Genomic DNA, 14,289 nt, shown 5'->3' on the forward strand with positions numbered 1-14,289 from the left:
GATCACTTCATAATATATAAAATTATCAAGTCACTATCATGTACATCTGAAACTAATAGGATACTGTATGTCAATTATACTTTGATAAAAAACATTTTTAATAATGATATGAATTTACCATTTTTTAAAAAAAAGTAGGCCTCATGCTCAGAGTGGAGCTTGAACTCATGACCCTGAGATCAAAAGTCAGATGCTTAACCCACAGAGCCACCCAGGTGCCCCAAACTTACCACTGTTTTAAACAGTCCCTTATAGATGAATGTTTATTTCCAATAATTGTGACTACAAACAATGCTGTAATGATTAACCTTGTGCTCACAGCATTTTGCATGTGTGCAAGCTCGTCATTAGGGTACATTTGCATAAATGGAATATCCAGGTTAAAGAATACACGCATTTAACATTTAGGCAGGCATTGCCAAATTCCCTTCTATAGGCTTTCACCATTCCGTGTGCTCACCAGTTATTTCTGAGAATGCCTAGCCAGCAGAGTGAGTTGTCAATATTTTGGATTTTGCCACTGTGACAGGTGAGAAATTTTGTTACCATTTTAATGTCTGTTCTTCCAGATCTTTCCCAACTGTATATGTGCATATACGACATTTCTGATGCCACCTTTGTACCCCTCCTCAGCCTCATCTCCTGCCTTTCCTGTTCCTCCCCATCCATAACATTAGCTACCATTTATATCATACATACTACTGGTAGAGCTAATAGAAAACAGAGGGACATGTAAAACTTGCCTCCAAAGTCCTCTCTCTACTTCACAGTCATGGTGTGCGAAACAGTGTGCAGTTCCACTGAGTTCATTTGAGAATCATTTTTCTTTGAAACGGTTCCTGATGGGCCCAAGCTTGATGTCCCAACACTTTTATTATTGCATTTAGCTCACTGGTTTCTGATTATTTGCGCTGCTCTCCTAGTGTTGGGGATGTGTGTTTTGGCATTTTCAGAGCCTTGGACGCTGCCGCCACTGACTGATTAGGCGCTCAATAAAATATTTCACGAGTGACTTAGCGAGTGTAAACGCCCAAAATGTCGAGAATGGCCTCGCACCTTGACAGGTAAAGGTCCATTTGTCTGGGGCCCCAGCAGCCTGGGCTGCTGCCTCCCGACAGCTCCCGGCTGTTCCCGCCCCACAGCCTGCGCCCCGCCTCCAGCCCCTCCCTCCACCCGCCCTGCAGGCTCTCCTCCTTTCCCTTGGGCCTCGCCTCCACCCTCGCGCCCCGCCCACCACCCCACGCCTCTCCCCTTAGACCACGCCTCTACACCCGCCCTCCTCACTCCTCCCTTAAGCCCCGCCTCTAGCCCTGCCCTCCTCCCTTCTTCCTTCTGCCCTACCCACCGCCTTCCACTCGCCCTCCACGCTCCTCCTGCTTAGGCCCCGCCTCTAGCCCAGGTGGAGAGAGGACGCTGCGGAGCCGTGGGAGCAGCTCTGGACCGGAGCGCCCGCCCTACGGCTGACGTTAGCACGCCGGGAGGGGCGGGGTCTGGAGAAGACGCGCGCGTCGAAGAGTGTGGGCTCGCCTGTGAGCCGTGGGCCCGCAGCGCCGTTCACGAAGTCTCTGCCCCGACCCGTCTCCCGCGGCCCGAGGCCAGCCGTCGCCGCCTGCCCGCCGCCGGCCGCCCAGCCGCGCCTGCGCAGCGCCCCCGGCCCGAGCGGGCGGCGCTGGCGGCCATGGCGCACCGCTGCCTGCGGCTGTGGGGCCGGGGCGGCTGCTGGCCCCGCGGCCTGCCACCGCTGCTCGTGCCTGGCGGCCGCATGGGCCCCACCGAGCGGTCCTGCCTCCGCACGGTGAGTCCCGGAGGCCCAGCGCCCTCCGCCTCCGGCCCGGCTCGGCCCTCGGGCCCGCTTCCGGCCCTGGAGAGCAGGGCGTCAAGGTCACCGGCCCCTGGGCGCGCTCGCGGGCGTCAGGGGCGGCTTCCTCGCGTGAATGAGGCCGCGTGCGCTGCGTGTTCCATGCCAGGACGCCCTGCGTTTCAGATCATTTATCCCGTGGGTCCCATCAGCGTGTCAGACCCTTGGTAGAGAATTGGATTTTTGAAAACAGGTAGAATCAGATATTTGCGTCAGGGAGCTTCAAAATAATCATCTGGGAGGGTCCTCTGACTTGATTCAGGGCCGAACCATATTACAGGTAAAGCAACTGAGACCTAAAAACGTTAAGGAATTTGTTATATCTCCAGCACGGGTTGCCTTACTTTGAGCTGCTTTTGTGGTATTGGAAAAATAGAAAGCAGGTGCTGTGCATGTGTTTTAAGGGTCGGCAGCCTGAGCGTGATTTAATGATAGCACAGGTTTTGGAGGTAAGCTACTTAACCTCTGAACCCCCATTTCCCCATCTGTTGAATGGGACTGTTGCTGGCATTCTGGGTCTGCCCCATAGTAGATAATACATACTAACTATGATTATTAATAACGTCACCTCTTCAGAGTAGAGGATGTTTTTAGTTGCATAAGAAGCCCTGTCCTCAGTGGGAGGCTATTTCTCTGTTGGTGGTAACAGGGCTTCACACGTATGGGCTATGGTAATACCGTTTTCTGGAGTGACGATACTGTGTTGTCACAGGACCGTGGCTGTAATCTGTCAAGTAGAGGTTCATGTAATGGGTAGGCGATATCAGCTATTTCAGTGACAATTTCTTGCTGTCTGCCAGTTTTTTAGAGACCAGCCTTGCATTGGTTACTTGGAGCATGGGGGCAAAAGAGCATGGTGGTTAAGGCCCTGGAGACAGTCACAGGAACCTGCCACTTACTAGCCAGATGCCCTTGAGGAACCACTTTCAGCCTCTCCACTTAAAAGCGCATATTAATAGTACCTGCATTCATGATTTTTACTCTTCGAAGCTTTGTTGCCTGTCTTGGGTATCTTAATTTCTTTCTTACTCCCTGCTGCCCTGCACTAGGCCTCATGTTTCCTGCATTACATCCATTTTGCCATAGTATCTTGCCGTCTCCTTTTGTCCCTAGTAAATACTGGACTCAGACCTGTAATGAGCAGGTAGGGATCTGCCTTGTGAGTTTGCAGTTTTTATGTCAGGAATCTTGTCTGGGCCCTTTCTCTTTTGAGTGGCACTGTTGTCCTGTGCGTCTTCCACGCTGAGGTGTAAGGAAGTCCCCTGTGCTGATAGCAATAGCTGATTGATTGGGGAATCTGTGACACATTCCCTGGGGACATTAGGGCATTCTTGTGCTACCTGCAAGGGAGTCTGAAAGGACTTTGTCCTTTAGGTTTGTGCTGCTGTTAAAGGTCAGAGACAAGAACGATTCTCACAGTTTTCTTGGGGAAGACTTTGATGTGAGATGTCCATTCTCAGGTTTTATGCTCAGAGAAATAAGACTGATGATAAAGCAGCTAAAAAGTGCTCCTAATGTCAAACATAAAAGATAATCCTCTAAAATGAGGTGCTCTGAACTTAAATCTTGTGAGTTGATAATATTTTTTTTTATATTATCCTTTGAATGAGCTTGGATTAGATAAGCAGAGAAAAGTTTCATTGATGGTGCCTGTAGAGAAAATAACTTCAGCAGCATTAAAAGTAGTTATAGGATTATTGCTAGAGGCATTCCAGGTCAACACGATTTGAAGATAGAGCCTGAAGGCGGTTCACTGGCCAATAAGTATTTATGGAGTACATACCTTGTGTCCAATTCTGTACTTTATGGTGACATAAAGACCTACTTGATAAGGTGATGATGAGCCCTTACTCTCAAAAAGCTTTCAGAGTAATTGGAAACGATCATTTGAATCTAGGTATCATCATACGATTTTAACAGTGCTTTTTACATGCGTTATTACATTTGATCCTCATGGTAGCATCCCTGGGAACTAGTCGTTTTCTCCTATAGTAGATGCGTAACTGAAGTTCCTACCAGATGTGTTAAAGATCATCAGTCAAAAAATTCAGATTTCCAGCTTTAACAGAATTAAAAATTGTGACACCGTCTGCCTGGTGATTATGGTTCCTTCAAATTCCAGACCTAGATATCACTACTTGTAACATCCTTAGGTCCCTTGAGCATGTAATCACTTCCTCTTCTGTGCTACCTACCTCTGTTGAATATACCTAGAGGTTTTGTATTGTTACGTGTATTATACCATCCTGTGATAGATTTGTCCCCACACTCTCCCTTACACTTCTGAGCTTCCTGGAGGTAAGGATTGCTTCTGACCTCCAACCCTGCCCAACCTGCCCCACTGGGGACTCCGCACCACTTAGCAGTGCGTGGCCTAGAGTAGATGGCTCAGTGAATCAGTGTGACTTGCTGCCTTGTCCATCTTGACTAACAAATCATTTTAATCTATGCCCTTAATGGATTTGGTATTGGAAAACTTTATTCGTTTATGATACGTTATTATTTGTTATTAGTGGTTGTTTCATAGGCCAAGTGTTCCCAGGGGTCGGGGAGGGCTAACACAACAGAAGCTCCAAATTCTGTCAGACCAGCATTGCTGTCAACCAAGATCATTGTCAGTGTTTCTGTCTTATTTTGCTGTGTAGAATTGTATTTTAATCTGAAGTAAAATCAGCTGATTCTTTAATTATTGACATTTTGTTATTCACATCTGATAGAATTAATCGTTTTAAAGTGTACAACTTAGTGGTCTTCAGTATATTCACATAGTTATACAACCATCGCTACTAATTCCAGAACGTTTCATCACCCCAAAGCCTGTAACCAATTAGAGCCACTCTCCATTTTTCCCCAACCATTCATTCCTCCAGCCCTCAGCAACTGCTAATCTACAGCTTCTATAGATTGCCTATCCTGGACACTTCATATGAGTGGAATCATATACTATGTGGCCATTTGTGTCCAGTGTCTTTAACTTATTAACATAATGTTTTCAAGGTTTATCCATGTGGTAGCATGTATCAGTGCTTCATTCCTTTTTATGGCTGAATATTTCGTTTTTTTAGTGTGTCACATGTATCTGTTCATTGTCGTTTGGGTTTCTACTTTTTGGCTCTAGTGAATAATGCTGCTGTGAACGTTCATGTACAAGGTTTTGTGTGGACATATGTTTTCCATTTTCTTGGGTAGGAGTGGACTGACTGGATCATCTGGTAACTTTGCATTTAATGTTTTGAGAATGCTGAACTTTTCCAGAGTGGCTGTACCGCTCCGCATTCCCAGCAACAGTGCACGAGGGCTCTGCTCTCCACATTGTCCACATTCTCACCAACTCTTCTTACTGTCTTTTTGATCATAGTCACCCTAGTGGATGTGAAGTGGTTTTCCGATGTTGTGTTTTCCTCATCAGACCATAGAGGCAGCAATGCTGGTGGATGCTAATACAGATGAACTTCACTTTAAACATTTTCATCTGTATTTATAAGTTCGTCCTCCCAAAAACTGGTGATGAAGTTTCACTTTGCAAAGGGATAGGATTACTTGAAGTTTTTCATTGCCAGATTTGGATGTATCCCCTCAATGAACCTTGCTTTTATTTTTTATTTATTTTTTTTTCAACGTTTATTTATTTTTGGGACAGAGAGAGACAGCATGAACGGGGGAGGGGCAGAGAGAGAGGGAGACACAGAATCGGAAACAGGCTCCAGGCTCTGAGCCATCAGCCCAGAGCCCGACGCGGGGCTCGAACTCACGGAGCGCGAGATCGTGACCTGGCTGAAGTCGGACGCTTAACCGACTGCGCCACCCAGGCGCCCCTATCTTGCTTTTAATTATGTGCCTAAAAATTTAATAGGGAGCTTGTTCAGTATGTTTATGTTATACTTTGATTTACCTAGACCTTACTTTAAAAAGTAACGTTTTAGCAACATGTTATTAAGGCAGAGATGTATCTGTAATGGGACTTGTATCACCAGCGTTCTCACCAGGATGACAGTATATCGAATATCTTTAGCAAATGTTAACTAGAGTAAGGATTATCAGTGATGTGGGACTGTAACTTCCTTCTCCTGGAACTAGGAGGAATTTAGTATTATATTTACAAGCCACACTGTTCTGTAATTTCAGGTGAATGTCTTGCAGTTTTATAGACCCTGCCCACGGGACAGCATGAAGGAGCAGATTTCTGTGTCAGTTTGTCTTTTGAGTGCTACAAATTAAGTAAACAATGCCAAAGTGAATGTGTTGGCAGAGAATAGTAATGGGGCCACAATTCTAACTTAGGCATGATTTTGAAGTATTCTTGTCTTCTGGATCATAATTAATGTCTCTTGGTTTGGTTACTGGAATAGAGTGGCGGAGTCCCAGGCAACCCTAGTCCTTTAAATGGGGGTGATGGCTGTGCTAGTCTGTAACCACCCATTGAAGGGAGAAACATTTAATTCAATGTTTTTGAATTTAGGATATTTGTGATAGTAGGAAAGGAAGTTCTTCTAAACTTTTTTTATTTTGATATAACCTTTATGCTTTTATTTATATGTTATGCTGCAGCTTTGTCGACATGCTACAACCCAAGCAACAACCAGCAGAAATTCTCTCTTGACAGATGTAATTGCTGCTTATCAAAGATTCTGTTCTCGACCTCCAAAAGGTAAGCACACTTAGGTGGGATCATAATGTTCTTCATTCTTGTTAAAGATGTGCTGGCAGCAGGTGTTTACTAAATAGATGCATAGTTGTTATTTCGGGTTGACTCTGAACTTCTGTCTCCTCCAGTAATCCGACCCCTACTTCCTTTTGTCTGATTGCAGTGATGAAAATGTATCCCCTTTGATTATAACACTTTTGTAGGTAATGAAATTGGCTTGCAAATCAGGCTTTTTTCTTTAACACCTCTGTTTTTTGAACTGTATTATTTAGACCTTGACTTACTCCTACACAAGAAATGTTGCACTTATAGCTTATACTTCTTAATGATGTATCAGCTTTAAAAATGAACACGCATACATAAAACCTAATGAGTTTTAGTTTGAGGCTGTGTATTTTTTTTTTCTTTTCTAACAGGATTTGAAAAATACTTTCCTAATGGAAAAAATGGGAAAAAAGCTAGTGAAACTAAAGAAGTTGTGGGAGAAAAAAAAGGTACCTTTTAAAAAGACTATGTTTGAACTTACTGTTTTCTAGTATATGATGTTGGTGATAATTTTTACCGAACAAAGCACGTGTTCTCTTAAAGCAGTTCTGAAGTGAGAGGTTACAAGTACGTACAAAATTCTACAGACCCTGTGTTTCATTTCACCTTAATTTTCTGTTTATATTTTCTTGTCATTTTTTAAATCGAATTAATTTAAGTTCACCTTAGAGATACTGAGTGGTCAGTATCTGTTATATCATGCTTGGTAAATATATTTGACACGTAACCTAAATCATTGAGAAAAATCTTAGAAATCTAATACATGCAATTTATCTGATACATATTTTGGTGTGGTTCAGTGTTTTTGGTGGCTGGGGGGGGGACTATGTAGGCCCTGAGACTCCTGTCCCCATTTCCCACATGTGATAGCATTTAGCACAATGCCTGGCACATTTCAGCTGGCATCTTTGTTTTTAGGGAAAAATGTAATTCAGCCCTTGTTTTTAAATGAACTTGGATCTAGTTGGAGAAACAAATAGATACTCAAAAAATGCAAGGAGTGAAAGCGAGGCCAAGAGAAGGGAGAAGCGCAAGTGTGGTCTGATTGGAGGTTTGGTGACATGGGCAATTTGTGCAGTGTTTCCCAGGGGTGTGGTGGGCAGTCTTTTTATCTTGGTTTGGGGCAGAGTAATGACAGTAGGTCCGTTTTTAAACTACAACCAGTTGGGTACCTTTTGTATAGGTGCTCCTTTGTCCCGGAATAGTAGGGGATGTTGTCAAACAACTTCAGAAACGCACTTGACTCTGTTTCCTAGTGCTGTGCCTCATTACAGGTAGGGCTTTCTCTCTCAGGCCCTGCCTCACTTAGGACTGGTGCAGAAACTCCTTGTATGCATCATGGGGGATGAATATGTCAGCCTCCCATCCTACACAATGGAGGGGTCGCTTTGTGGTAGGTGAAGGTGTTAGAGTAGTATTTGTGATTCTTTGAGAGGATGTGGGGGTGGGGAGAAAGGTGTTAGCTTCCCAGGGCTGCTGTAACAGGCTACCACACCTGGGTGTCATGAGCAACAAACGAATGCCTCACAGTTCGGGAGGCTGGAGGCCCAAAGTCCGTGTGTCAGCAGGGTTGATTTCTTCTGAGGGCCATGAGGGAAGGATCTGTTCCAGACCTTTCTCCTTGGTTTATAGATGACTGTCTTCTTCCTGTGTCTTTTGGCACCGCCTTCTCCCTGTGTAGGTCTGTGTCCAAATTTACTCTTTCTATAAGAATACCAGTTATATTGTATTAGGACTCACCCATAGGACCTCATTTTAAACTTAAACAATTTTTTTTTGTGAAGACCCTATTTCCAAATAAGATCACAATGGGCTAGGACTCCTGACATGTGAATTGGGGGGGCAGGGGGCACTGTTCAACCCTTAACAGTGACTAATTTCAGATTCTGGGAAACTAATTTCATGTGGGTAAGGTGGGTTTTTGTTTTTTGGTTTTTTTGTTTTTTGTTTTTTTTTTCTTTAGTCAGTTATCAAAATCACGCCTTGCCTACAGAAGAAAGAAACACTGTTAACAGTGTTCACTTCATGGGAGTGGGAAATGGGAGCACCTACCTTGTGCTTTCAACTGGGAACTCAGGAATTCATTTACCTGTGTTCCAGTCACAGCTCTGTCACTCCTCAGTGTCACTTAACACTGCATCCAGTTACTTACCAAGTTCCTTAAGCTACACCTTTTCATCTGTAAAACAGGTATAGTCGTATACTTACCTGGTTGTTGGTATATTGTGCAGGTATCGCGGATAACGTGTGGAAAGCACTGGCAAGCCTCCTTGAATGCTCTTAGTCTCTTTTCTTCCTCATGGCAGAATGATAGGTTGCCATAAGCTATTTTGCAGGAAGTCTTTTTTTTTTTTTTTTTTTTAGATTTGTATAATGTTTTGATTTTTTTCAGAGACTATGGAACTTCACTCTCATTTTTGATACTAAGGAAGGTGGTGTTATTCACATTTTATTGTTCCTACTTGGCAGGAGCATAAAGAAATTAAGTAAAATCTTAAGGTGTCAAGGTCATTTGAAAAAACGTGGATTCCAGTCCTAGATATACTTGTGATTCCTCAGTCAAGGTCAAAACTTGTTCTAAAACCACAATAGCAACAAAATTGATGCTTTGGTTTCCCGGGAATATAGCTATTCTGTGCCCAGTGACTTTTATGCTTGGTTTAAATCTAGTTGAGGTACAGGATTGGATTGCCTTACAAGGACCTGGTGTAACTATCAAATAATGAATCTGACCCTTAGTGTGTGCCCGTTGAAACTTTGCCTCCTTACTTTATAGTAACATCAAAGACATGTATGTTAGTTACAACAGAGTGAAAACAGTATTTCCTTCAAACTCATCCAAACTTTGAATACAACAACGAATGTGGTGGGGACACCATGACAAAACAGGCTGATTCCAGAATTGCTGGTTGATGAGAAGCTGTGACAAGGGGTGCTAACGGGTTTCTTATTTCTGATTCCCAGAAAGAAAAAGCCTACATTTATTTCTAATCATATAACACGACAACGAGGTCACAGCTGTTAATAGTTGGTTCTAGATACTTCTTAATGAAAAAAGATTAACAAGTTATTGCTAGAACTTTTGCAGTAAGTCTTTCGTTAAGCTGCATTAATGAAAACTTTGTGGAGAGATGTAAAATGCTGCTGTGCTGCGGTATGTGCTCTCTGTTTATGAACAGAATCAAAGCCAGCTGCTACCCCGCGCCCTTCCGGAGGAGGAGTTGGTGGCAGTGGAAAACGAGGTGGCAAGAAAGATGATTCTCACTGGTGGTCCAGATTCCAGAAGGTTTGATTCCAGGCTGTGTGTTAATTTGGAGGATCTGGAGCGGCCCCAGGAGAGGTTGGGAGGGATTTGTGTCCAATATAGCATAGATCCTATTGTGACCTTTCATTCTTCACAGAGACTGTCTCCTTCTTTGCCCAGGGTGATTTTCCATGGGATGACAAGGAATTCCGGATGTACTTTCTCTGGACTGCTCTGTTTTGGGGTGGAGTCATGTTTTACTTCCTGTTCAAGAGCTCCGGGAGAGAAATCACTTGGAAGGACTTTGTCAATAACTATCTTTCCAAAGGAGTAGTAAGTATTTTATTGGATTGGTGGTTTATAGTGGTTCAAAAGGTGAAATTCAGTAGATTGGGCCAACAAAGTAACAGTCAACTAAGTTAGCCAGCTTGTCCATTGTAAAGTTACTGTTTTCATCTTGATTTTTTTTTTTTAATGCTGTAAAGTATTGCAATGAAGAACCCTATTTGTTTTGGCCCAGCTGTCCCCCCATTTACCACAAAATCCTTTTCTTTCACTTCTACTAGAACCTAGCTTTCACCTTGCTCCGGCTGTCCTCTGTCTCCTTTCATTTTCTTGTGTGTCCTCAGTCACACCTTCCCCCTGCTAGAATGTGCCAGCCTCTCCCGGCACCTTTATGACTCCACGGCTCTTAATCTCCCATGAGCTTGGGCTTGGGTGCCTAAGTGACTCCGAGGGTTGAAAGTGAGAGCGGATGGGCTCTAAGTGGGGCCCAGGCAGGGCTGCTGGGAGCCTTTGTCACTACCAGTTGGGCTTTACCCAGTGAGACTACGCCAGCATCTTTGAGATGCTGTGGCCTGTGAGATGCATTATTTTATCCATTCCTAAGAAAAATTTAGTAAGCTGCCAGTGAAACTAGAAAATACCAGTTGTCAAACATATCCTAATTTCTCAGATGTTAAATTATGAAAAATGTCCACCTTAGAATTGATGAAGTGATAGTGAGAAACCAGGTTAGGCCTGCTGTGTCACTGTGGGGAGATTACTTAACTTCTTGGTGTTGGGCTTTTCATCAATGAAATTGATAAAATAAAGGTAAGATAGTAATACTTACTGGTAGCATAGAAAACAAAAGTTATTTTTAAAGATTGTCCAATAAGGTGAGGATGGAAATGATTACTTACACTTTTGAGGTTAATGTTTCTCATGGAAGCCAGGATATTTATGTATAATACCCAGATGTTTTAGGGAGACTGCCTTCTAAGAAGTAACTCCTGTCTGGTTGTGGAGGGGGCTACAGCTATCCTTCAAAGTGTGGTGATAGGGCCTCAGGGAAGATTCTCCATAGAGGCATCTCCTTTTGGCCTACTGGTTCTTTGGAATCTGTCTACTGTTGTTCCAGCAGTTTTATGGGGGGTAGAGTACTTTAGTCCTTTCCAGATGACGTGCTTTAGGAACAGATAGTTCCCTGTTCCACCTCCTCCTGGAATTACCCAGGGCTCCCTCACAAACTGCCTGCCATTGCAGATTTAATGGCAGCAGAAAGCAAGCTTCTTCCAAAGGGCTCATGCTCCAGATCAACCTAGAACTTAGGGTTAAAGAACTTAGAAGGTCTTTAAAAGTGTTCTTAAGAATCCTATGTAGTTAGGATATTACGGAAAAAAGCAAGTTTATATTATTTTATACCCATAGAATGGCGAAAATTAAAGTCTTCTGTTAGCAAGTGAGGATGTAGACCAATATGTGAGGATATAGAATATTTTGCTGTGCACTGTGAATTGGAGAGCCACTTTGGAGAGCAGTTTCATGTATAGTAAATGAATAGTAAATAATAGTATAGTAAATGTACTATTAATAGTATAATATAGAGTAGTGAAGTATGTGTACCCTGCAACCCAGCCTTACTGGATCTGTCTATAGGTACATGTTCAGAGAAACCTTTAAAGATGTGCCCAAGAAGTTATCTGCAGGAATGTTCATGACAGCATTGCTTACGATAGTGAACGTTTTGAAACAGCTTAAATGTCTGTCAGAAGAATGGATAAATAACTTGGGGTGTGCTCCCAAAGTGGAGTACCCCGCAGATCTGACCTGTCAGTAGGGATGAACCTCGCAAATACGACAGGAAGGGAAAAAGAGTCGTAGAAGAATATACACCAAGCAGGACCATTTTTAAAGTCTAAAAGCAGGCGACAGTGAGTGCATGTTCAGGGTTACATCTATGTGGCACAGGCACCAGGACAGGCTTTGGGACAGTCAGCACCTAATGTGGGGAGTGTCCACTTCTGGGAAGAGGGCGTGACTGATGGCTTCAACAGCATTTGTGATGTTTTATTTTTCAAGCCAGAAGGGGAAACAACGGGGCCTCCTTATGTTGTTCATCATTGTTCTTTGTACATCTAAAATACCATGTGCAATTTTAATGGGCTTAAAAGAATATCTCATGTCTTCTCTGTAAATTTATGTTTGAATATTAACTTTTTAAAATTCCAGGTAGACAGACTGGAAGTCGTCAACAAGCGTTTTGTTCGAGTGACTTTTATACCAGGAAAAACTCCTGTTGATGGGGTAAATGATTTTTATTAATTGATGTGGATTAGCTGTAAATTCACTTTTCAGATTTAGAGTCAGAAAGCAAGCATTCCCTCACATTGCAGTAGCTCTGTGCACCAGCTATGCCAGATTCGGGCAGCACAGCACTCACAGGCCTCTCTAACGCATGCAGGGGAGAATGTGCATGCCGTACGTAGTTGCCTTATGAAGTTGGTCAGTTTTTTTGGGTTGGATTTGGTAATTGTTCTGCTGTGCATTTAGGAAATGGTGAAATCCCAGTTTTCGGTATTCTAGTATCATGTATGAATTTTTCAAGACTGAGAGAACAGTTGTTTTGGTTAGGGAAAAACTGTTAAATCTGAATTGTGTATGTCTTGAGACAGCTTTTTTCAAATCAGTTTAAGAAGCGTTCTGATCATATCTCTCCCAACTGTTTTGTGATATTTTATTCTTTTAATTTCCATTTCGTTTCTCATTTCAAAAAAAAAATATGTATATCCTTTAAAAAATTTTTTTTTATTAAATTTTTTTTTGATGTTTATTCTTGAGAGAGAGAGAGAGAGAGAGGGAGAGACAGAGCACGAGCGGGGGAGGGGCAAGAGACACAGAATCTGAAGCAGGCTCCGGGCTCTGAGCTGTCAGCACAGAGCCCAACAGGGCTTAAACTCACGCACCTCGAGATCATGACCTGAGCCAAAGCTGGACGCCTAACCTACTGAGTCACCCAGGTGCTCCTAATTTGTAAATCCTGTCCAGCCAGTTTGAACTCTATTCCAGATATCCTAGACTGGGTTGAGGGGATTGTGGGGGAGGACAGCAGTGGGGCAGATGAGGTTCCTAGGTGATTCCAAGGTGATTCCCAGCCCTCCCATCCCCCCATGGGGGCCCATCTCTAGTCCCTTGGTGTCCTGCTGTCTTACTGCCCTCCCCCAGGGTCAGACCTCCTTTACCACGTTGCATCCCTCCTTCCAGATGATTTTGTGTAACCATTTCCTGGTCACCTTGCCTGGGTGGGGCAACATGTAAAGAAAACTAGAACTGATGGTGACCATCTCTGTCCGAAACATGTCGACAAAAAGAGGAATGTCTCTAAAGTTGTGTGGGTTTGGTATTTCAGTCACTTTTAGGAGTAAGTTATTTTAATTGTCTTCATTTCTACCCCACTTCCCATTCTTTTTGCCTTATGATGAAATGTTCGTTAATAACCATGCTCCTTTTTTTTTTTTTCTCAGAACTATTCCTCAGAGTTTTAGTGCTGGGAATTAAATTGGCACTCCCTTTCAAGAGGACAGTTTGGCACTGTGTATTTCAGCAGTTTTGAAAGTATGCACACACTCAGTAGTTTTGCTTCTAGGACTGTATTCTAGGGAAATACTTAAGGATGCATGTAAAGATGTGTATGCAGGATGTCCTCCAAAACATTGATAATAGAGCAGAAAATTGGAAATCAGTAAATGCCCACATTAGACACCTGGTTAATAATAAGGGCTCCTCATTTCTCTTGCTTTAATCTCGCCGCTGGAGCAGTGGCTCGGCAGGCCAGTCCTCTTCCCTAGAGGGCAATTTTTTTTTTTTTTAAATTTTTTTTTTCAACATTTTTATTTATTTTTGGGACAGAGAGAGACAGAGCATGAACGGGGGAGGGGCAGAGAGAGAGGGAGACACAGAATCGGAAACAGGCTCCAGGCTCTGAGCCATCAGCCCAGAGCCTGATGCGGGGCTCGAACTCACGGACTGCGAGATCGTGACCTGGCTGAAGTCGGACGCTTAACCGACTGCGCCACCCAGGTGCCCCGCTAGAGGGCAATTTTTACATCTAGTGCTGGCATGCACAAACGTTTATGTATTGAAATTCGTACCATTTTATTATAAATTACTTTCCTTTTATTTATCCTTTATATTATGGTTAAGGTTTTATATCAATTTCAAAATTGTGCATGTATT

General features: G+C 43.3%; 1 protein-coding gene across 1 annotated transcript in view; it reads left to right on the forward strand.

Moving 5' to 3' along the window:
• The first annotated feature begins 1,448 nt into the window (after positions 1 to 1,448).
• The window catches only part of AFG3L2 (AFG3 like matrix AAA peptidase subunit 2), a 40,970-nt gene continuing 28,129 nt past the window's right edge, over positions 1,449 to 14,289 (forward strand). The window contains exons 1-6 of the mRNA XM_023241733.2: positions 1,449 to 1,795; positions 6,407 to 6,506; positions 6,920 to 6,997; positions 9,728 to 9,834; positions 9,973 to 10,125; positions 12,286 to 12,360. Coding sequence (XP_023097501.1) covers positions 1,679 to 1,795; positions 6,407 to 6,506; positions 6,920 to 6,997; positions 9,728 to 9,834; positions 9,973 to 10,125; positions 12,286 to 12,360 — 630 coding nt within the window. The 5' untranslated portion in view covers positions 1,449 to 1,678. The remainder of the gene's footprint in view (positions 1,796 to 6,406; positions 6,507 to 6,919; positions 6,998 to 9,727; positions 9,835 to 9,972; positions 10,126 to 12,285; positions 12,361 to 14,289) is intronic.

The sequence above is a fragment of the Felis catus genome, chromosome D3, assembly GCF_018350175.1.
Source record: "Felis catus isolate Fca126 chromosome D3, F.catus_Fca126_mat1.0, whole genome shotgun sequence".
NCBI lineage: Eukaryota > Metazoa > Chordata > Mammalia > Carnivora > Felidae > Felis > Felis catus.